The sequence below is a fragment of the Henckelia pumila genome, chromosome 4 (genome assembly GCF_033568475.1).
Source record: "Henckelia pumila isolate YLH828 chromosome 4, ASM3356847v2, whole genome shotgun sequence".
NCBI classification, from domain to species: Eukaryota; Viridiplantae; Streptophyta; class Magnoliopsida; order Lamiales; family Gesneriaceae; genus Henckelia; species Henckelia pumila.
In genome coordinates, this window is record NC_133123.1 from 77977842 (window position 1) to 78001410 (window position 23569).

Genomic DNA, 23569 nt, shown 5'->3' on the forward strand with positions numbered 1-23569 from the left:
ACAATAAAAATTCAAAACTTTCATTAATAAAAATACATGTATATATCACCCACAAAAAAAAAATCAAGCCCGCGGGCCAACTCAGGCCGCCTAGGCCCGCGTCCTACGCGGGTTGGTCCGATTAGGTCCGCCTTTAGTTGAGATGAAAAAATTTCAACTCAATTTACTTAAATTATGTGGTGGGACAAGTCGACCCGACAAACCATGCAATTCATAAGTTTGTGGAAAATATTTATACATAAAATATAATCAATTTTGAATATAATCAATTTTGAAAATATATACATAAAAAAATATAATGAATTTTGAATTTTTTTTAAAAAAAAAATAAATGCGCTTAATTACAGAGGATCAAAATCACTGCGTTTGCCGGGAGTCGAACCCGGGTCTATTGCTTGGAAGGCAATTATCCTAACCGTTGGACTACAAACGCCCTTGAATGATGAGCTTTTGCAAATTTATTTACATAAAATAATTTTTAACCTTTTCAAGATTTCTCGTACTTCGCCCTTACCATTTTATTATGCACTCGATATAATTCCATTCATTCTGTGAATATTTTCGATAAAATAACTCCAAAAAATAGAAAGGGAACAATAATAAGTGGATGTTTAGCTGAGCTTATAAGCTATAATCTGTTTTGGAGCTTATAAGTTCTACAATTTTTTTTGGTAAAAAATTTTAAAAACAACTTATAAGCTGTCAAAATAAGCTATTTGACAGCTTATAAGCTGTTTTTAAAAAAGTAGGGGAGGTACGTTTTTCAAAAAGATCTTATTTTAACATTTTATCTCTCTAAAATATCCTTGAATATTTTAATAAATCTCCATCATATCCTCCACTCATTAAATATTAAATATTATTTTAAAAAATTCCAAATCACATAAATTTTTCTAAAGTAAAATACTAAAACAATTTTATTAATTAATAAAGGTTTATTTTAAAACTATTTTCGTATAACTCGAAACATTATTTTCATAGAATTATACCATTTTTGATAATTTTGACGATAAAAAGATCTTATAATACCAAACATATCAACATCTTTAAGTTATTTAAAATAAGTTTACCCAAACACTTTAATAACTTATTTTTAAAATAAATTCTAACAGGCTCTTAAAACAACTTTTAAAATCTAGGATCTTATAAGTTCTTTTTAATAAGATTAATCAAACATCATCATGTGTATGTATGTAATTGCATAAGCCCACAAACTTACGTTTGAATAGCCCATCGAACAAAAAAAGGAGTCAAATTCAATCATACATTTTTATAATTATCAAATTTTATTCGTATTTGTCGGTTCAATTTATACGTAGCTTGGTTCCTCTTGTGCAAATTAGGGTCTTATATAGGTGAAGAAATAAATATAAGATATCTCCCTCTTTAATAAATTTAGTCCCCGACTAAATTCGGACTAAAAAGAGAGTTCAACATAACTTCGATAACATGACCAAAAATAAAATATCGAATCTTGTTATAAATTTTTAACCTAGTTTTACTCACTGGAGACATATTCCCTTGTCTTTAAACGACCAAATTTTAATTTCACCCATTATTTTACATTATTTGATGTACTTCGGCCGCAATATTTCTGATTCATAATTAGCAATGGTTTCGGTACAAAACCATAGCTTTCGTTGACTATTATTGAGAATAAAACTCTAATCCACCAAAAATATATTCGCCTTTCCAAATTTTGTCCTAACTTAACTTTTATTCTTCAACCATAATATAGTTGATTAATGGATAATAACCAATTATAGGAATAATCACCACTAAATATTTCAATTAAGCCAATGAAAAACTAGAAGTTGTGAGAGTGGTTGGCTAATTATTGGTACCCGTATTCTCTTTTTTTTTTTTTTATCACATAAATAATTGCATGTCAATTTCCTTAACATAAACACCTTCTGAATATATAAGTCTTTTTTTTAAAAAAAATAAAGATTCCCAAATTGTCAGTTAATTAAATTATTAATTTTGGAAAAAACGAGAGATTTTTGCAGAAATAGTTTAACGTTGTGTTAGAGTAGGATGCGTGAATCTATGTATTTATATATGAAGATAATTGAAGTTGACTGTGGGCCGACAAATCCTCTGTGGATTCAATGGGATTTAGGACACATGTATGGGGAAGAAAATCAACAATTGATAATATTTATCAATGGATTTTTTATATATATAAATAATTACTGTAAAATTTCCATTTTTATTTTGGGCTCGGGAACTCAGTCAACCAAGCATTTAATTTGATTTCGAGATTCGATATAGTGTGATTTTATTTAGACAACAAATATATTGCTCGTGCAAGTCCCCACAAAGCATTTAACTTTAATCATTCTCGCGGTCGTGTGGAGTTTACAACCTACGTTTGCAACGGATTCGGATCCTCTGATGTGGAGAAAGAAAAAACACAAGATATTGTGCATTAAAATAACTTTTTTGATTCATATCACATGATTAAATAATAATTTATTTATTGAAGTACACACATAAAATATTGCAAATCAAGACTATTTCAATGCACATCATTAATATTGTTTTCTCTCTCTACAGCAGATGATCTTTTTTCGTTTACAACCTCTAAAGTGAAGCACTTCTAACAATCAACTCGATTAACTTTTATCTAAAAAGGGGTTGATTTTGTAGGGGATCCCATCTCATATGAGTCAGAGGTTCATTGGCTTATGCGGGAGTTAAATCGAGGGATGTGCACGAGTGGCAGAGATGTGAGGGAGGGAGCAACATGGTCAACCCCCAGAGCATATCCCACAATATTTCAGCAGGAAATATGCTTCACACAAGGATCGAACCCGCAAAGCTGGAGAATTTTTTCTTACGTTTTATCAACTCGTCTATGCTCCTGTGAGCACTCGATTAACTTTTATCATCTCCACTATCAGTGATGGTTGAATAATGATGACTTTTTATATTTAAAAAAAACATAAACTCACCGGATGATCATTTGAACATATTATATATATAAAATCATGCGAGAAATATTACGTCCGGTATATAACACATACTAAAACCCTTAACCATTTATTTGTCGACTGCCATAACTCTAATGTCATTCCTATGACATTCATCTCGTAGGCACTATGATCAACTTGATTATCGGTGACATCATTGGTAATGTGGATCATAAAATAAATTTTAAAAGCTTTGACAAAACTTGCTAACATAATTATTTATGAAATTTATTATAACCGAAATGTTTGACCTCTCTACATTATAATTATCATTTTTTTTTGTTATGGAGATGGAATCAGTAGTTTCTATCTTTTGGTATTAAACTGATAAACTCGAATTAATGTTATAATTTGTAAATTATGTTAACTAAGTAAATCGTATTGTATAAATAATTTCTGCTCATTCGGGAAAATATTAAGAGAAATAATCGAAATTTTGACTATTGATTATATACTCACCTACTTGACCAATTCAAACACGAGACATAATTATCCATTTGTTATGGGAAATAGGGACAATTAACTATATAGGAAAAATATCTAATTATCATGATGTTTTATCTTATTCTCAAATCTTGATTCCGATTTCTCAAATCTTGATTCTGTTTCTTTTAATCAAAATTATTTGATTTTACCCTTAGATTTCTCATCTTTTAATGATCATCTATAATATCCAATTTATTCTTTCTTCAAGGAGAAAGATTCTCCACAATAGGGGACAATTCGGTACGCATGATATATACTTGTATATCTTTATATTATATAGAGTTGGTTAGGGTCTATTAATGAAGATTTCTATAGACAAGGGTTAAAATTAACGATTTTTTTAATAATAAAATATTTAAATTACTAGGTTTTCAAATTTTGTAAATTATTTAACTAAAATAATTAGCTAAGTTAAATACAAAGATTCAATTTTAAAAATGTCGACCCGAGCTTGGTAAAAAGAGGAAAATTATTGTGACAGAATTGGTGATTATATTGCTACTGCATCATAATTAATGAGATGCCATGTATATTATTTTTAATATCATGAAAAAAAAAAATCTAAACTTGACATGTAAAATCAAATGTACATCGCTTAACATATAATAATATATACATATATAAATCGCTCCATATTCAAATCTATATCATGAACTCAAATCTCATGCTTTGATCGTGAAACGATAACATATTCATCATCCATGACATCATATAATCTTAATTCATATACAGTACCATTTTCATTGAAGGATGTCACAAAATCCTTTTTTCTCGATCAATTTGTTTACTCTTCGGCAGACAAAGAAATCAAAGAGCGCCGTACGTAGAGGATTGTTCTTGTGTAATGCAAAGATTTCATGTAAATACTGATTATTTTATACAGTTGGCCTCGTATATTATATGATCTTGAAAAGGAACATATCCCTAACAAAGAGCTAGCCAGAATTGAAGAAGAAATTGTAATAAGAATTCTCCCACAAGTGTATAAATATAGTGTATGTCACATTGGGACTCGATATATATATATTTTAACAAATAATGAATTAAGCTGTAATGTAATGGGGACATATATACATTTTACTATATATTAAGTGGAAGAATATCATATAACTTCTAATATCCTTTTTAAAAAATAAAATTAAAAATTTTGATTTCATTCTCTGTATATTCATTAGAATTCTCTTCGTGTCTCCAAATATTAATTATAAATATTCCTCTATCCTTACTTCCAAAAACAACATAATCCTTCTCATTTTTTGGTCTCTTGTGAGACGATATATCTCACGGATTTTTACCCGTGAGGGTTCAAACTCACTCATATTTATCACAAAGAGTTATACTTTTTGCATATAAAATAATACATAAACATATGACTCAATTAAAAAATTTATCTCACAAAATTTACTAAATTTGTGATCGACGTATCTAAAATAGTGTATGCAAATCAAGTTGATCGGAACAGCAAAGAAGTGTACGTCATTCTTTGGGTTAACCCCTCCCCTATTTGACCATCAAGATTCTTTTTTCATCACTTAATATCACATGACATGTGTCCTCACATCATTATTAGAATATAGTTGGTTATGTTGACCTCATTTCACTCTGTACACCACAAATATATAAAACAAAATTTTGAGCAACTTATTCAAATAAGTAACATATATTTATTTTAATATTCGGTTTAAAAGGAATTAATTAAATAATGGATTTCTACGTTTTCCAAGGTATATTTCATGTCCTGATGTTTGCAGCACAACTATGGATGTTTAACTACGGTTTGCTACGATTTTATATAGCAATTTGAAACCAAAATCATATTTTATCAGCAATACAAATTTTATAACGTACATGCATCAAACCCAAATATATAATGAGTTGTTTATACTCAAACCATGAGATTTGGCCTGGTCTGAATGATTAATTTTAATTTTATAACGTACATGCACCAAACTGACGTGCTATGATCTGATTCAAGAATCAAAATTAAATCCCCCCGAAAAATAATTTCAAGAAACATATCAAATCCAAGTAGTTTTGGATTTTCCTGTTTGTTATCTATAAAAAGAACCATGGAAATGAAGTGCAACAGAAGATACCTTTGTAGCTTCAATTCAAGAATGGAAACACTTGATCACAGTATGTAAATTATATATCAGCCATTATATTGTTTTGGCCTAAGTATCTTCTGTTTCTTGCTGCATCAATGGAAGGTGGCGACATTTTCCGAGTCAGCAGCGCTCGTATAAGCAGTTCAAACATATGGAGGAACACTGGATTAGAAGTTTTTTCGAGATCTTCCCTCGAAGCAGACGATGAAGAAGCATTGAAATGGGCTGCAATAGAGAAACTTCCGACATATCTTCGGATAAGAAGAGGAATACTTCAAGAAGAGGAAGGTCAATCACGCGAAATCGATATCAAGAATCTTGGATTAGCAGAAAGGAAGAATCTTGTTGAAAGGCTGTTGAAACTAGTAGAAGAAGGGAATGAGAAGTTCTTGTTGAAGCTCAAAGAGAGGATCGATAGGTGATTAATTTGGAAGTAAAACTGTTAGTTGTTGTTTTATTTTTTATTTGTTGTCCTTCTGTTTTAGCTGATTTTGGTCTCTTGACTTGATTCAGAGTTGGTCTTGAACTTCCCACCATTGAAGTCCGGTTCGAGCATTTGAACATTGATGCCGAAGCTTATGTTGGCAGTAGAGCTTTGCCTACTGTATTCAACTTCACTGTCAACATCCTGGAGGTCAATTCAGCTCTAACCTTGATGAATATCAGATTTGTTTACTGCATTTTTTTGACATTTTGTCTCTATTTCTAAAGGGATTCTTGAGTTATCTTTGTATTCTACCGAGCCGAAAGAAACAATTGCCGATTCTTCATGATGTTAGTGGTATCATCAAACCAGGAAGGTGAGTAAATGATACTTGGAACTTTTTTCAACCTTCCAATTTTCAATGCAAGCTTGCAAAGCTTAGTTCTTCTTGCTGTTCCAGTATCACGAATCCCATCTGCAATTCGTATCATTCTTGATTTGACTGATTGTGTTATGCAGAATGACATTGCTTTTAGGGCCGCCGAATTCGGGCAAGACCACATTGCTGCTAGCTTTGGCTGGGAAACTTGATCCAGAGTTACAGGTAAAGAAATGATGTTGAATTTGGGAGGATAAAGAATTAGCATTCATCTCTATGTTCATAATATTCTGCTGAATTCACAGGTATCAGGAAAAGTAACGTACAATGGGAGTGAAATGGCAGAGTTTGTGCCGCAAAGAACATCTGCTTACATAAGTCAGTATGATCTGCACATAGGTGAATTGACAGTTAGAGAAACACTGGCTTTTTCAGCAAGATGTCAAGGAGTTGGAGCTCGTTACGGTATGTTAAACTACCATATGTACACCGGAACCAGATGATTAATCTCTAAAGATTAGGATGCCAGAATTATTTTGTTTGGAACTTGCAGAAATGCTAGCAGAATTGTCAAGAAGAGAGAAGGAAGCAAACATTAAACCAGATCCTGATATTGACATTTTCATGAAGGTTATTATAACTTAGTAGAAAAATTAGAAAATTTATATTTCAATTCCATGACAACAGAACTTAAATGGGTTGTTTAAATGTTTATACAGGCTTCATCTATTGAAGGGCAGGAAGCAAGCGTCGTGACAGATTACATTCTTAAGGTAACAACTTGAAATTCGGCAAGAATGATGTCTTTGAATAGCCTTTGCAATGAATCCCTTTTGCAGATACTGGGACTTGAGACATGTGCCGATACTTTGGTTGGAGATGAAATGGTTAGAGGGATTTCAGGAGGACAAAGAAAGAGACTGACAACAGGTAAAGCGAGTTAAATGAAAATTTAAGAATTTTGCAGCTTAGTTTTAGTGAATTCATGTGTTTCATAAACATGTAATTCAGGAGAGATGATGGTTGGACCAGCAAGAGCTTTGTTCATGGATGAGATATCGACAGGTTTGGACAGTTCAACTACATACCAGATCGTGGATTCGATAAAACAATCCATCCATATTCTACAAGGAACTGCTTTGATCTCACTGCTTCAGCCTGCACCAGAAAGTTATGACTTATTCGATGACATAATTCTCCTATCAGACGGGCATATCGTGTATCAAGGGCCTCGCCAAAACATATTAGAATTCTTTGAACATATGGGATTCAGATGTCCTGAAAGAAAAGGGGTAGCAGATTTCTTGCAAGAAGTAAATCTCTTAGCCACTCTCAGTTCCTCGGGCTTATCTATATATAACCAATATTCTGAAATAAAGGGTACATTTTTGACATTACAGGTGACATCAAAGAAAGACCAAGAGCAATACTGGATACATAAGAATGAGCCTTATACTTATATTTCTGATAAAGAATTTTCCGAAGCCTTTCAGTCATTTCATGTCGGTAGGAAGTTAGGAGACGAGCTTTCTGTTCCATTCGATAAAGAGAAGAGTCATCCTGCTGCCTTAACCACAGCCAAATACGGTGTTACCAAGAAAGAGCTTTTAAAAGCTTGTGTATCTCGAGAATTCCTTCTTATGAAAAGAAATTCTTTCGTCTACATATTCAAGATGACTCAAGTAAGATTATTGAGCCTTTGATTTTATCAGGCATTTATGTTCAATATAACAACAAATAACGAGTTATTTACTTCATTTTTGCAGCTTATTCTCATGGCTTTCATATCCATGACAGTATTTCTACGAACTGAAATGCATAAGAACACAAAAACGGACGGTGGAGTCTACATGGGAGCTCTCTTCTATGCACTGATCATGATTATGTTCAATGGATTCTCAGAACTTGCTCTCAGCATATTGAAACTTCCGGTATTTTATAAGCAACGGGACCTTCTTTTTTTCCCCGCTTGGGCATACTCTCTGCCATCATGGATCCTTAAAATTCCTATTACACTAGTTGAGGTTTTCATTTGGGTCGTTATAACTTATTATGCCACAGGATATGATTATGATGTGGGAAGGTAAAATATGTCGTCGGTTATCTTACCATGAAAAAAAGGAGCCGTTTATATTGTACCATCTCAATGATTCTTGCAAATGACAGGTTTTTCAAGCACTTGCTTCTGCTCATATGTATCAACCAGATGGCTTCTGGGCTATTTCGTTTCGTGGGGGCATTAGGAAGAAACATTATTGTTGCTAACACATTCGGATCATGCGCATTAATCACAGTTCTTGTCTTAGGAGGATTCATTTTATCAAGAGGTAGGTACAAAAATGGGTTCTTTTCAAGAATCCAATATAATACTTTGTGATAGCGAATTTTCACAAGAGACTATGTATGTTCTTCTATCAGATGATATCAAGAAATGGTGGATATGGGGATACTGGACCTCACCTCTGATGTATGGACAAAATGCCATAGCTGTGAATGAATTTCTTGGAAAGAGTTGGAGTCATGTGAGAATCTTTCATATAATGTGGCATCTAAGGAGGTACATGAAGATTAACTTGGTAAAACTTAACCAATGATGGCAATTTGTGCTGCAGGTTCCTGATGGCGCAACAGAATCGGTTGGCGTATCGGTCCTGAAGTCTAGAGGGATTTTTCCAGAAGCACGATGGTACTGGATAGGTGTAGGAGCAATCATTGGATATATTTTCCTATTCAATTTCTTGGTCACCTTAGCTCTAACCTATCTCAACCGTAAGTGTTTTTGTGTCATTTAAATATATGCACTTTCGTTCTTTAGCTCCTTATTTGAACAAAATTGCATCATATGATGCAGCATTTGGAAAACCTCAAGCTATTCTGTCAGAAGAAATATTAGCGGAGAGGAATGCTAGCAAACGAGGAGATCCGGTGGAGTTGTCATCCAGAGGAAAGAGCACATCTGGTAAGAAGTTAGCTAGCTAAATGCTTCTGTAAGTCGTTTGTGTTCAAGTTTTTGACAAACTATACATGATATGGTAGCGTATGCAGGACAAGAAGATGGTGTTTATAGAACTGTATCATCAAGGTCTATGTCATCAAGAGTTGGTAGCATCAGTGAAGCCGATCCAAATGGGAAGAGAGGGATGATTTTACCCTTCGAACCTCTTTCAATCACTTTTGATGATATCCGTTATGCAGTGGATATGCCGCAGGTGCATTCAATTTCTACACAAGAAATCTAAGCTCACCTAGATTTGAAAGCAAGCTTAATCTAAAATGCTTATGCATGCAGGAAATGAAAGCTCAAGGTGTTCAAGAAAATCGATTAGAGCTTTTGAAAGGCATAAGTGGTGCTTTTAGGCCGGGGGTTTTGACAGCCCTGATGGGTATCAGTGGGGCAGGAAAGACCACGCTAATGGACGTATTATCAGGTCGAAAAACAGGTGGATATATTGATGGGACAATCACTATCTCTGGGTATAAGAAGAAGCAAGAAACATTTGCTCGTATATCGGGATACTGTGAGCAAACTGACATTCACTCGCCTCATGTTACGGTTCACGAATCCTTGCAGTTTTCAGCATGGCTCAGGTTGCCTCCTGAGGTCGCATCAACACGAAAGGTTCTTACCAACCACAAAATTTGTTACAAAAAAATAGAGGGCATTAAACTTAGGTTTATCTGACTCTAAAAGTGACAATAAATGCAGATGTTCATCGAAGAGGTAATGGAACTAGTTGAACTCACTCCACTGAGAGAAGCACTTGTAGGCTTGCCTGGTGTGAATGGTCTTTCAACCGAGCAGCGAAAGAGGCTTACTATTGCAGTCGAGCTCGTGGCCAATCCTTCGATCATATTCATGGATGAGCCAACCTCCGGCCTTGATGCTAGAGCTGCTGCTATAGTTATGAGAACTGTGAGAAACACAGTGGACACAGGTCGAACTGTGGTCTGCACTATCCATCAACCTAGCATCGATATATTTGATGCTTTTGATGAGGTAAAATTCATTTCTTGTGTAGATTTTTCCAAAATGTATGATCCAGCGGTTTGTGTATAGCATAAAAATGAGTAGTTTGAAGTTCTTAGATATGTTTTCAAAAATAAACTAATGAAGTTCCATAATTGATAATTCTATGCAGTTACTGCTGCTAAAACGAGGAGGCGAAGAAATATATGTTGGTCCATTAGGCAGGCATTCTTCTCAACTAATTCAATACTTTGAGGTCAGCTGATAAGTCACCAGACTAACACTATTCAAAATCGAAACTCCATTTGTTAAAAGCATCATTAAATGGGTTTATTTCTGACGTCTCTACAGGGAATAAATGGTGTTGGTAAAATCAAAGATGGTTATAATCCAGCAACATGGATGTTGGAAATCAGTTCAACAGCCCAAGAAGCTGCTTTAGGAGTTGATTTCACGGAAATATACAAGAACTCTGAAATTCACAGGTAAAACCAAGTCAAGATATTAAACTTCACTGTCATCATCACCTGTGAGCTCATAATTGAAGTTGATCTCAACTTGCATCCAAATTTTGGACAAAAATTCACAGGAGAAACAAAGCTTTGATCAAGGAACTTAGCATACCAGCTCCTGGTTCGAAGGATTTGTACTTTCGAACAAGTTATTCCCAATCTTTCTGGACACAATGCATGGCTTGTCTGTGGAAACAGCACTGGTCATATTGGAGAAATCCACCATACACTGCTGTTAGATTGCTGTTCACTACATTTATTGCCCTGATGTTCGGCACGATTTTCTGGAATATTGGCCCCAAAAGGTTAGCACATTTGTCCACATTCCTTTTTCAACATACCGTGTCAAAAAGAGTGAATATTTTTTGTATCATTGCAGGGAAAGAAAGCAAGATATATTCAATGCAATGGGTTCAATGTATGCTGCTGTTCTATTTCTTGGAGTACAAAATGCTACATCAATACAGCCAGTTGTTGCTGTCGAAAGAACGGTCTTTTACCGGGAAAGAGCTGCTGGAATGTACTCAGCTTTACCCTATGCCTTTGGACAGGTAAACAATATAGTCTCAAAAAATGCTGTCAATAAAAGACAAATTCCTGATCATTTTATTTTTCTGCCCAGGTTGTGGTTGAACTTCCCAATCTTCTGATTCAAACACTTGTCTATGGAGTGATAGTATACGCCATGATTGGATTTGAATGGACATTTTCCAAGTTCTTTTGGTATCTTTTCTTCATGTACTTCACCTTGCTATACTTCACATTCTATGGTATGATGACAATAGCTGTTACCCCGAATCACAACATAGCCGCCATTGTTTCGTCTGCCTTTTATGCTCTGTGGAACCTATTCTCAGGATTCATAATCCCCAAAACAGTAAGTTTCCTTCAAGTTTTCAAGCAACATTTAACGAAATCAACAATCAGTCATATGATTTTATAAAACATAGTATGCTTCTTGCAATATCTGTGGGGAGACAAGTTTCTCTAAGACAAAAAATCTAATTTATCAATGTAGAATTTGGCCAGTTTTTTTTAAGAAACTTAACACAAAAATGGGCTTATTTTGTTCCTTGTTTAACAGAGAATTCCAGTGTGGTGGAGATGGTATTATTACATATGTCCAATTTCTTGGACTTTATATGGATTGGTTGCTTCACAATTTGGAGATATCAAGACAAATATAGAGGACAATGAAACAGTTGAACACTTTATTACAAGTTATTTCGGATTTAAACACGATTTTGTGGGATATGTCGCTTTAATTATTGTTGGGATTTCTGTGCTTTTTGGCTTTATCTTTGCGTTCTCTATTAGGGCATTTAACTTCCAGAAAAGATGAGAGCTTTAGTGATTAATAGATAGGAGAGTTGATAATGTATTGTGTAAATTATTAGTAGTTTGATTCATGTTTCGTTTTTAGTGTTCTTTTCTTCGTTTTATATAATCGATCACCGAAAATGGAACGTGCATTTTCCAGAATGATTTATAGGGATGATAAAAAAAATACTGAGTGGCAAATTTAACCCTTAAATTATTTGGAGAAATTGAGATCTGTGACACGCAAACAAGACAGAAATTTTGATGCCGCATATGTTACAGTTGGAAAAATACATCCTCGGATTATTGGTAAGAAAAGTATAAAAAAAATCTTTCGTCACCATCTCAAATATGTAAGCTATCCAAAAAAACTCTGCAAGTCTTTCAACTCTTCCCGAGGAACAACTAAGTTTGGTGGGGGTTGTTGGTGGAAGCACACCACAACGACTGCTAAATTATCGCCGCTCTTTCTCTTCATAGCTTCATTAACAAGATCCTTACTACACATGATCGGGTCGTTGTGTTCTTGAAGTCTTCTACGAGCAAAATCCACTGCATTTTGGCTCATAAATATTAAATACGTCCCAAAGACAATCACATCCTATGATTAGAAACTTAGAAACTCATCGTCTTCTGTTAAACTTATTTTCATAAGTTCAGGTTCTGCACTGAGGGAACCCCCACCCCTACCTTTCAGTCCCCCCATATGCCAGTCTCCTAAGGCACGAGCAACAGAGCAACATTGAATTGCCCATTGAGATAACCATCAGATATGTGACCTCCAGAAGCTTCTACTATTTTTCTTTCTATCAAACAAATAGGTTTGTGGGCTCTCGACACCTCAACTGCTTTACCACGACGACAAAGTACTGCTCTACAGTCTCCAGCATTTGCCATCATGTTAAGAAATTGACTCGGACCTAACTCACATCAAAAGCTAGCTCAAGAGGTGAAAGTTTATCCTTGCCTATATATTAAACTCCCAGGTTATTTAACCAACCGATGTGAGACAAACTAAACATACCAACACACCTCTCGCACTTCCAGGAATGAAACGTGGAGAAATTAATGGGTGGCCCAATTATAGGACGGGCGAGGCCAACTATGGGTCGTCCAACACATAGCGGTGGAACTCGGGCTCTGATACCATGTTAAGAAATGAGACATAGACCTAACTCACCTCAAAAGCTAGCTCAAGAGGTGAAAGTTTATCCTTGTCTATATATTAAACTCCCAGGTTATTTAACCAACCGATGTGGGACAAACTAAACATACCAACACACCACAAGTGACCTGCCATGGATGTTGGAGAGAAAAAGCCCCCGAATAAATAAGAAGATCTCAACTTAGATGGTCAAATAACATGTGTGACTGGATAGATAAAACAGTTCCAGTCCGAGGACCTCGAAGTGGAAATGAGAAAGTTTAGGAGCTCACAGCAATACAGAGACAAGGGACATCAGAATAAGTGTCAAACGAACACACCTATCTCCACATACAGATGATTTCTAAGTCTAAATTACGTTACAAACAGAGAGTTGGACCGGAGCAAAATTTTCATGTAGTGCAGAAAAAAAAAAAAGAATAAACCTAGATCCATGCAATCTTTGTTGTTTTAAAAAAAACAAGACAAAGATGTAAAGTGTTGACAAGAGTAACGAGGTCTGCATTGAATATATCATATAACTGACAGTGTCTTTCATGGATACGGCCATACTCGGAGAAACATGGCGAATTGCCAGCCAAGATTAAAACACACACACACACAGACATATGCGCATACATAGAGACAATTAAACCCCCTAGTTACCATGTTACTTCAATAGTATCAAGGATGAAGAAGTGCTATAGCACATGTTCATTTTTCATTGTCAGCAGCAAATGACGAAATAAAAAATACATCATCCTTGTGTTTTAAAAACCTCTAAAACAATCAACAAAGTTTGATCTAAAGGATTTCAATAACTCTTACCACCCAATCACGACAGCTGCCAAAGCAGTGGTACCAGAATCAAGATCCTTGTCTGAGGAGCAAGCTTCTGCAAAAGCAGTAGCCATATGCAGAAAATGCTGATGCAATGACTCTCTCAATGTCCTGAGGAAAATCTTCGTCCTCAACAATGAACCTCGGCAAAATCAACAGCATGCTTTCCTCCATGTCCATCAAAAAACTGACAAAGGTAAAAGCATTGAATGGCATATTTTTGCGGAAAAAAATTATTAAAGCACCACAAATATTCCGACACAAGCTGAATCTAATAGGAATTGGAATATTAACAATTGAAGGCACATCAGTAAGAATATTTTGCTAAGTGGAATTCCAAATGAGTTAAAAGAAAATGATTGTTTACACTTGAAGGAGTGGCGTTTATTTCTTTCGGAACAATGAAAAAGTTAAATACAGAAGTTTGTCTCACATCTGTCGATGACAAAATCCAAAAAAGTCCAAACTAGAAAGGATATTAAATATCAAATCCAAAGCCGAAAGCCAGCTCTGCGGATAATGTTTTACATTGACAAAATGCTTCAAGCTATTAGAAACATGATATAATTCTTTCTGTCAGTGTGTTTCTTTTAAAAGGTCAATGAAATTCAATTTAATATTCAGTAGAGCAAAGCATTTAATAACCAAACACAACTCTAAAACTTTCAATTACTAGCGAATAGCCAGTTAAGTCGCAGAGAAAATGTCCATAGAAAGCACGCATTCAACTTTACCAACTTTGTAGTTCAAAAACATTTTTTTAAAAATAAAAAAGTGCAGTGAATTACCAGATAATTAAGGCAATAGTATAGCTCTGCCTCGGATTCTCACTAAGAAGGCGTTAGAAGAGAATAATTACCACATAAAATGCGCTAGGAGTTTCAATTGGAATTACTTAGCATCAAATTATCTGCACAAACATTAGGCATCCTCCATGCTTGAGCGAGAACCAATATCTGCCCAAGCACCTTACCGAAGCAGGGGTATAAATCCAGTCTCACTACTGTCTCCATTCAATCTTGGTAGAACTGAAATAACAGGGGATCTGATACTGAGCTCAAGTCAGAACGTGATCCCATTAACATATGTATAAAAAAGTTACGAATTTCAGATTCGACTGATAGCAAAAACCAATATTTTCATACTGCCAATCAGTGTAATCTCAGGTGAACATTCCATTTCTAAAAAATAAAAATGAAATTGAGTTGCGTACGACCGCTGGCCTATGGGAAAGATTTTCTCAAGGACAATGAACAAACATAAACATCTTAAATACAACTCCTGGACACATAAATGATCATCATTAATCGACAAAGATAAAGATTTCACATTTCCAAAATCAAGAAAGACCAAAATTACAGAAGCCGTGTTTGGAGGCAAGGAGTTCGTACATGAAGGCGGAGAGCTAACAGAGCTCAAGTATTGTTGGTGTGCCACCGAGAGGGAAACGAATCGGCGGGTGGGGCGGCCATCTCCAGACCCAACTATCACACTACCACCATTAACACTATCTATAACTACTTTACCACCCAAACTCAACCATCACTCCGCAACAAAAACAGTTTTCCAAATTCATATGGAGGGACTTTAACACTTATTTTGGAGTCTAAATTTTCAAGAGATTCGGTGGGAATTATAAATACATTTTTTATTTTTGGTAAAATGGGATTTCGAAAAGGCACTGATATGTGATGGGTTTTGATTGAATGGAATGAAATTTTTATGAAATTGTTCATTTGATGAGATTTCTAGGATTTGAGTATAAAAAATAATATTTATTTCAAAAAATTTATTATATAGAATTTAAGTTTTTTTTTGCAAATTTTACAAAATATTATTTATTAAAAATTTTATATTATCAATTCAAGTTGTTATATTTTAAATTTTTACCAAACACCAAAATGGAATTTCAATTTCATGGATTTGAAATCTAATTTCAATTCTAATTTCAATTCAAAATCCGATTTCAAATTTCATTTTTTAAAAATTCAAACACACTATAATGGTCATTTAGCGAAATTAACCCAATTAAGGTTCCGATTTGGGGTCTAGGGTTTTATAATTAATCCTTAAATCTAGTGTAACCCAACTAAGCCCAAATCATACATCCAATGGTTCGTATTTTAACACATAGGTGTAATTGATTATAAATTGTTAACGTAATAAATCATGAAACATTATTATCATTGAGATAATACTAATGTGTTAGATTAAACTCTGCCCAAAGAAACATCAAAACTCTCGTCTTGCGGCTTAGTTGGCTTGGTGCCTCAAACTCCAACTCGTAATTAGTTGACAAGGATATGGTCATGGTTGGGTCGTCGTGATTCTATTCATTTTCGAAAATAATTTTAAAATATTTTAAACAATGCAAAAATAAATAAATAAATAAAACAAAATACAAGAGTTTGAATGTATTTTCTTCCATGAATTAATACCAAAAGTAAATCAAATCTATGACAATCAAAATAAGTAGAAATATATTGGGCGAATTGTGTTTAACAACCCTGATAAACCTACAAAAGCACCTAATCATTGAATGAAATTAATTTTTTTTTAAGAATAAGCTTATTTTGATACAGTGTCACATATCTATATACGCAAGATGATCGAATCTACAATAAAAAAAATATAATATTATTTAAATAAAAATTGATAATTCTTTTACAAATCTAATCGAATAAGATATTTTTCAATTCGTAAGATCGTCTCGTAAGAATTTTTATATTCTTTTGTATATCATTATCATACATAAAATCCTATGTAAATGAAGGCACGTGTAACTAAATTTTTAAAAAACACGGGTTTTGTAAAATCTATAATGTAACTTTAAAGTAAGGGGTTTTATACTTTTTTAGTTGAATTTTATATTTTCACAAAACTTCTAATTATAAATTCCGCCTTAAATATAATTGTTTAACTAACCTTTAACACAGGGACGGATCCAGGACTCCATGTTCGGGGGAGCCGCGTTAATTTGCATACAAAATTACGAAAATAATTATTATATGTTTGTATAAATTTCAATAACGGTTTTTTTTTACTTTTAATTTTAAAAAAATTAAACATTTCAAAAATAATGTAAACGTAAAAAAATTTCAAAATTACTGTAAAAACGCTCCAAATTATTTTTGTAGCATCCGCTCCAACTGGCAGCGGACGCTGCATGTTGGCATGGGGACTTGCACCTGCAGGTCCCCATGCCTTTTTCATTTTTTTTTTTACTTTTTAAATTATTTAATTGTTTTTTTATACTTTTTAAATTTGTAAATATTTTTATAAAAAGTTTAATTATTTAATTTTTTTTTATAATTTTTTTAATTTGTAAAAAATGATTATATATTTGTTATTGAAATTATGGTAATTTTTTTAAAAAAACATCAAATTTTAATTTTCGATTTGATTATAGTAAAAAAATTATTAAGAAAAAAATTAGAAATTTAAGAGTTAAAATTTTAAATTGATTAAATAAATTTATTTGTTATAACTTATATTTACAAAAAAAAATTGATTAGTCTAAATAAACATATTTTGATTAATATTTTTTATTTATATTACTATTAATATTAAGTGTTGTAAATTGTTATTTATTTATTTTGTAAAAAAATTCAAATCGTATTGATCGGGTTAGTTGAGTTCGAGTTCACATTTTCGAGATAATTTAGATCCGACTCAAATTTTATAAATATATCTGATAATAATTTTATTAATACGGTATTTTTTTTTCAAAAAATAAACTTTTAATTTGATTTTTGACTAGCTTACCATATAATAATACAAATTAAAATTTTAACATGTAAAATTTAAACTGATTAAGTAAAATTATTTGTGATTAGTTATATTTATAAAAAAATTAGTTAACTTAAATAAACATATTTTGATTGAAATTCTAAATTTAATATTATATTAATATTATGTGTTGTAAATAGTTATTTAATTATTTCGTAAAAAAATCAAATCGGATTGATCGATTAGTGGGATTCGAGTTCACTTTTTTTAGATGATTCTGATCCGACTCGAATTTGATTTCAGAAATTTTCTATTTAATAATAATTAAAAAAAATTTAATAAAAATATGTTTATTTAAATTAATCAATTTTTTTAAAAAAAATTGGTAATCAAGTTGAAAATTAAAATTAAAATTTGATTTTTTTTAAAAAATAATTACCATAATTTCAATAACAAATACATAATCATTTTTTATAAATTAAAAAAATTATAAAAAACAAATTAAATAATTAAAATTTTTATAAAAATATTTACAAATTTAAAAAGATAAAAAACAGGTGCAAGTCCCATGCCAACATGCAACGTCTGCTGCCAGTTGGAGCGGACGCTGCAAAAATAATTTGGAGCATCCGCTATCACCGACAGCGTTTTACAGTAATTTTGAAATTTTTTTACGTTTACATTCTTTTTGAAATGTGTAATTTTTTTAAAATTAAAAATAAAAAAACCCTTCAATAACATGAATACAATTTTTTAAATAATAATACCTCAAGTTAATATTAATTTTTTTCTCAAAAGAGGAAATCCAAATATTCCTTAAAAGATATTATCGATTATATATCAAAATATATCGTTATATATATCAGAGTTTGTTGTCTTTTTATATTTTATATTTATTGTTTTCATCTGTAACCAATAAAAACATGCTAAGCGAGAGCCACAATCTCAATTCACAGAGATGTTTTGTTCTATATATTATCAAAATAATAACAATAAAAAATTAATATGTAATCATTCATTCAATGAATTAAGCTTTTATTTTATATATATATATATATATATATATATATATATATATATATATATATATTTGATTTTGCAGACACAAGTGGACATGACTTTGTTTTTAGCCCAAGTCGATGAGTAAGTTTTTCAATTAAAAAAAACTATCGCAACTTGCAAGTAATTTCATAAGATTCAAAATCAAGACGGAATAAGGAAATAAAATACATCATAAAACAAATTAAACAAAAACATAACGAAATAGATTAAAGAACTTACGAAACCAAATGAAAAAACATAACCAAATTTTGATGTTAATAAAAACAAAAAAATTACTAAACTTGGTTTAAAAACAATGAGATCATCAGCTACCAAAAATTCAAAATCTCAAACCTTAAAATCATTTCAAATATGTGAAAAAAATCGAGTAAGATGTGTATTAAATCTGAGTAAAATAATAATTTAAGAAATTAAAAAACAATCATATATTATTGTTTTAAATAAATGATGATAACTTTTTAAATAACAAAAAATAAAAAAGTTGTAAGATAGTTTAAAATATAAGGTGCTAAGTTTTCAAATTAAAAAAAATGGTAAAAGAGTTTTAAATTAAATGTGCCAAAGTGAAAACATATAATAAAAATAAAAAGTGTAAAAAAAGCTTTGGAGGGAATCGAGGAACCACATGATTATATGCATGGAAGGCCAACCACTGGACTAAATGTCAACATTTTGCATTTAGGGGGCCAAATAATATATATACCAAAATAAAAAAAATATTATATACTAATAAAATTTTTAAAAATTTTCAGGGGGACCTTGGCCCCCTTCGCCCTACACTAAATCCGCCCCTGCTTCAACACACGTGTTGTGTGGGAATATATTTACATATAAAATATTTGTTTTTTAATAACTTATTTTTGTCATTTATAATTAATTTAATTTGAATGGTTGAAAAATAAATGTGAATCCATATATATTTATAATTATGTTAAGTATTAAACACCTTTGTATTATTTGATTGATTGATTGGAATATTAGAGAGAAAGAGTAGGTCGGGAGTCATGTCTATGTATATATCAAATTTATGATTCCTCAAAAAAAAAAATGATTATTTGAAGTTTATATTTAATTTGATATATTCTCACTTAATTATAATGAATGTACATGAGTTTATATGATAAAATAAAATATGATCAAGTACTTTATGCTATAGTGACACCATCATTATTAATTGACGAAGTCTTGCCCATTCTCCATAAATCATTGCTCATTTATTTCGAGAGATTTATGTTATAACTTATTACTCATTTCAATAGGCTAAATATATTTCAATTAACATTAGATTTAAAATATTTATTCTCATTTTATTATTTATCATGTTTAAAATTAAACAAGCTAATAGATTGAGCCATAGTTCAATCTGTTTTTTTTTATATACCAAAACTAGATAATTAAATGAATTACAAGAATCGAGCAAATAAAATTCAATTTAGATCAGATCGAACAAATCTGAGACGATGTTAGAAGTTCAAGCTATATTGCCAACACTCCTAGAAGTTTATGTAAGATAACAAATTGACCTGTTAGTATTCTCCTTAATTATCATATTCAACGACCTTAATATATTTGGAGTTTATGTGAATCTCAAAACCACAAATGTATGGAGATTTTAAATAATTTCAATCTGATATATGGGCGTTGAATTTCTCTCAACTTCGAATTTTTCCTCTATTTTTATATGTTTCTAGTGTTTGGAGAATCGTTTTTCTCGTACCCAAGACGCAGCGTAAGTTTTAAAATTTTAATTTTGAAATTCAAAATTGTTTAAGCACTCGTATGGTTTAATCAACATACATAGAGTGTTATAGAATTTATACCTTAGTGAAAAATTCACTTGGTACCAACTATTTCGGGATTAACAGAGGTAACTCTTGTGTAACTCTCTACAAAAAATTAACTTAAAAAAGTATTTCTTCAATCTCCTACTCAGGTCCACAACCGGATTACCCGTTCTTCTTTGAACTCGCACTAGTGAGAAATGAAGAAGTTTTTCGTTGAGATATCAAACTCACAAGAAAACGTCATACAAAATTTCTCTATCAATTAGAGATAGTGGCCGAATTCTTGCACATAATAATCGAGAGTGATTTTTCAAAAATCATACATATCTACACTATATAAAACAAGAACACTTTAGTGGTCTCTTGGTATGGTCTTCCTCATGATTTTACTCTTTGATGGTTATGTAATTAAGAAAATGCCATTTTTATTATATTTTTGTGTCTTTTATGAATATTTATTTATAAAAATTTCATTTTTTATTTCACTATTTATTATTATTATTATTATTATTATTATTATTATTATTATTTATTTTTAGTTAAAAAACAGACAATAAAAGACACACAACGCGTGCGTACGGGTACTAATATATATTATGTATTTTTTTAGTGAGCAAGTTTGTGTGTTAAGATTATAAGATATCAATCATTATTGTATATTATTACCATGTATAAATGTATATCATATATTCACTCACAAACTCGCGATTTTTGCACCAATATGTATGTATATATATATATAGTTGAGTGTCACCGCATGGTGGACATATTGAGTGAGTACGATGGGTAGACAACATAACAAAACTCGCACGTTACGTATACACACACACACACACTCATATATTAATATATTTATATGCATATTCACTTTTATTATGTAGTGACTCTTACCGAGATCACCAACTAAACAAAACTTAGGCATGCAATTAACTTAATTAAACAGTAATCAGAACTAAGCTGCGAAAACAATAATTAAATACAATCCCAAGAAAAGGAATCTGCAATACCCAAATATTATACAATCAAATCGAACGTTGTATCAACCCAATACAAAAGAATAAACCTAGACGAAGATCCAGCTGGTCAACCACGGTATAGCCCCTCTTGGATCCACCCGCCTCATCCAATCGCAAACCTGCCCCATGAAATAGGGTGTCCAGAAACACAGAGTACGAGACGTGAGCATAAAAGGCTCAGTACGAGAGTATGAGTATACATGCATGCAAAGTGAACTCCCTATAAAATCGAGGTCAAGGATCAGATAACAGAGACAGACCGGGCTCTGGTATGTAGCAAATTATGCCGTCGCTTCAGGAGGTTCCTCACATACCGAAATACCAGTGGATACGCGGGACCCAAATCGATGGAAGTCCATCCACTAATAGGATAGGGTAAAACCCTACTAACAGACATCTCAAAAGAGATAGTTCAAGATGCAAATGTATGCAGCATAAAATCATGGCATATAAATCATGCAGTCACATAATACATGCATACTCAGTCAGGATATCTCGAACAGTACTTTCGTATCTCAAATGCTAGGCGCGCTCTACCAACTCTAAGTCTACGCCTATAATCCGCACTACAATGCCAAAAGATACTGATATCATTATAGTGATCTAAAAGCCTTAACTAGGCTATTGCATACTCCTAAATATTTTTAGGAAGCAAAAGCTATACCTGCATCCGTCGTCAGTCCTTTGCTGTCGCTTGCCTCAAAACTAGGTCACAGCTCCGCTACGACGCCTAGATCGCTATGCCACTGTCGCATTCCCAATGGGACGCTTAGAATGCCCTAGATCTAAGCTGGAAGACCTAGGAATCGAGAGAGAAGAGGTGAATGGTGCGACTGAAAGTGAAACTCGTCTCTCCTATTTATAGACGGAGTTCGGGCCGTCCGAATCACAATTCGGAGCGTCCGAACACGATCGAACCATCCGATATTGACTTCGGGTCGTCCGAACCCAATAATACATCATTTCTTACGTCAGCACAATGATGTCATCCATGATGTCTGTCGGCAGAACGATCGGAGCGTCCGAACTTGCCTTCGGATCGTCCGATCCCATTCGGAGCCTCCGATCCTCCACTTCGGATCGTCCGAACTCAAGTTTAGCAAATGCGATTAGTTCCTTAATCTCTTTAATTGGTTACGAGCTACTACATTCTCCCCCACTTAAGATATTTCGTCCTCGAAATCAGATCTTAAGTACTGAATGTAAAACAATAAGCTGAAACATCTTTTATTCAAAAGAAAAATTTACAGTGTTTACAACTGAATACAACTCGAAATAAAATCAAAATAACTCAGGATGTTCTGAACGCATCCTGCTTTCCAGCTCCCAAGTGGCTTCCTCAGTGCCTCGGCGCTGCCACTGAATCAAAACTAGAGGAATGACTATATTCCGCAAGACCTTATCCTTATGATCCAGGATACGAGTAGGTCTCTCATAATAGGTCAAACCCGAATCCACCTGAACTTCAGACGGCTGCAGAATATGAGACGGATCTGCCACATACCGTCGCAACAGAGATACGTGGAACACGTTGTGAATACTGGACAGATACGGTGGAAAAGCCAGACGATAAGCCAAATCTCCAATGCTCTCTAAGATCTCAAACGGACCGATAAACCTGGGAGACAACTTGCCCTTAAGGCCAAATCTGAGAATTCTGCGGAAAAATGACACTTTCAGAAACACTTTCTCCTCAACATCAAACTGCAGAGGCCTACGCTTAGTGTTAGCATAGCTGTCCTGACGATCCAGTGCAATCTTAATCCGTTTCTTGATCTGATCAACAACATCTGCTGTCTGTTGGACTAACTCCGGTCCCTCAG

The 23569-nt window shown here is 32.9% G+C and overlaps 1 protein-coding gene, 1 non-coding gene and 1 pseudogene across 2 annotated transcripts; 1 reads left to right on the forward strand and 2 right to left on the reverse strand.

Moving 5' to 3' along the window:
• Window positions 1–361: 361 nt before the first annotated feature.
• TRNAG-UCC (transfer RNA glycine (anticodon UCC)) lies at window positions 362–433 on the reverse strand. Its single transcript has one exon. It is a non-coding gene; the product is annotated as a tRNA-Gly (tRNA).
• A 4941-nt stretch (window positions 434–5374) lies between these two features.
• LOC140864100 (pleiotropic drug resistance protein 1-like) lies at window positions 5375–12406 on the forward strand. Its single transcript, XM_073268028.1, has 24 exons — window positions 5375–5987; window positions 6083–6203; window positions 6281–6369; window positions 6513–6597; window positions 6678–6837; window positions 6926–7002; window positions 7092–7145; window positions 7212–7302; window positions 7384–7685; window positions 7773–8054; window positions 8139–8455; window positions 8539–8699; window positions 8791–8894; window positions 8985–9141; window positions 9224–9331; window positions 9418–9581; window positions 9662–9991; window positions 10079–10369; window positions 10512–10595; window positions 10691–10824; window positions 10929–11156; window positions 11231–11402; window positions 11474–11728; window positions 11936–12406. The coding sequence occupies exons 1-24, from the start codon at window positions 5665–5667 to the stop codon at window positions 12191–12193; spliced, it is 4347 nt and encodes a 1448-aa protein (XP_073124129.1). The 5' UTR covers window positions 5375–5664; the 3' UTR covers window positions 12194–12406.
• A 96-nt stretch (window positions 12407–12502) lies between these two features.
• Window positions 12503–15862, reverse strand: LOC140864101 (probable protein phosphatase 2C 22; annotated as a pseudogene).
• Between the last annotated feature and the right edge of the window lie 7707 nt (window positions 15863–23569).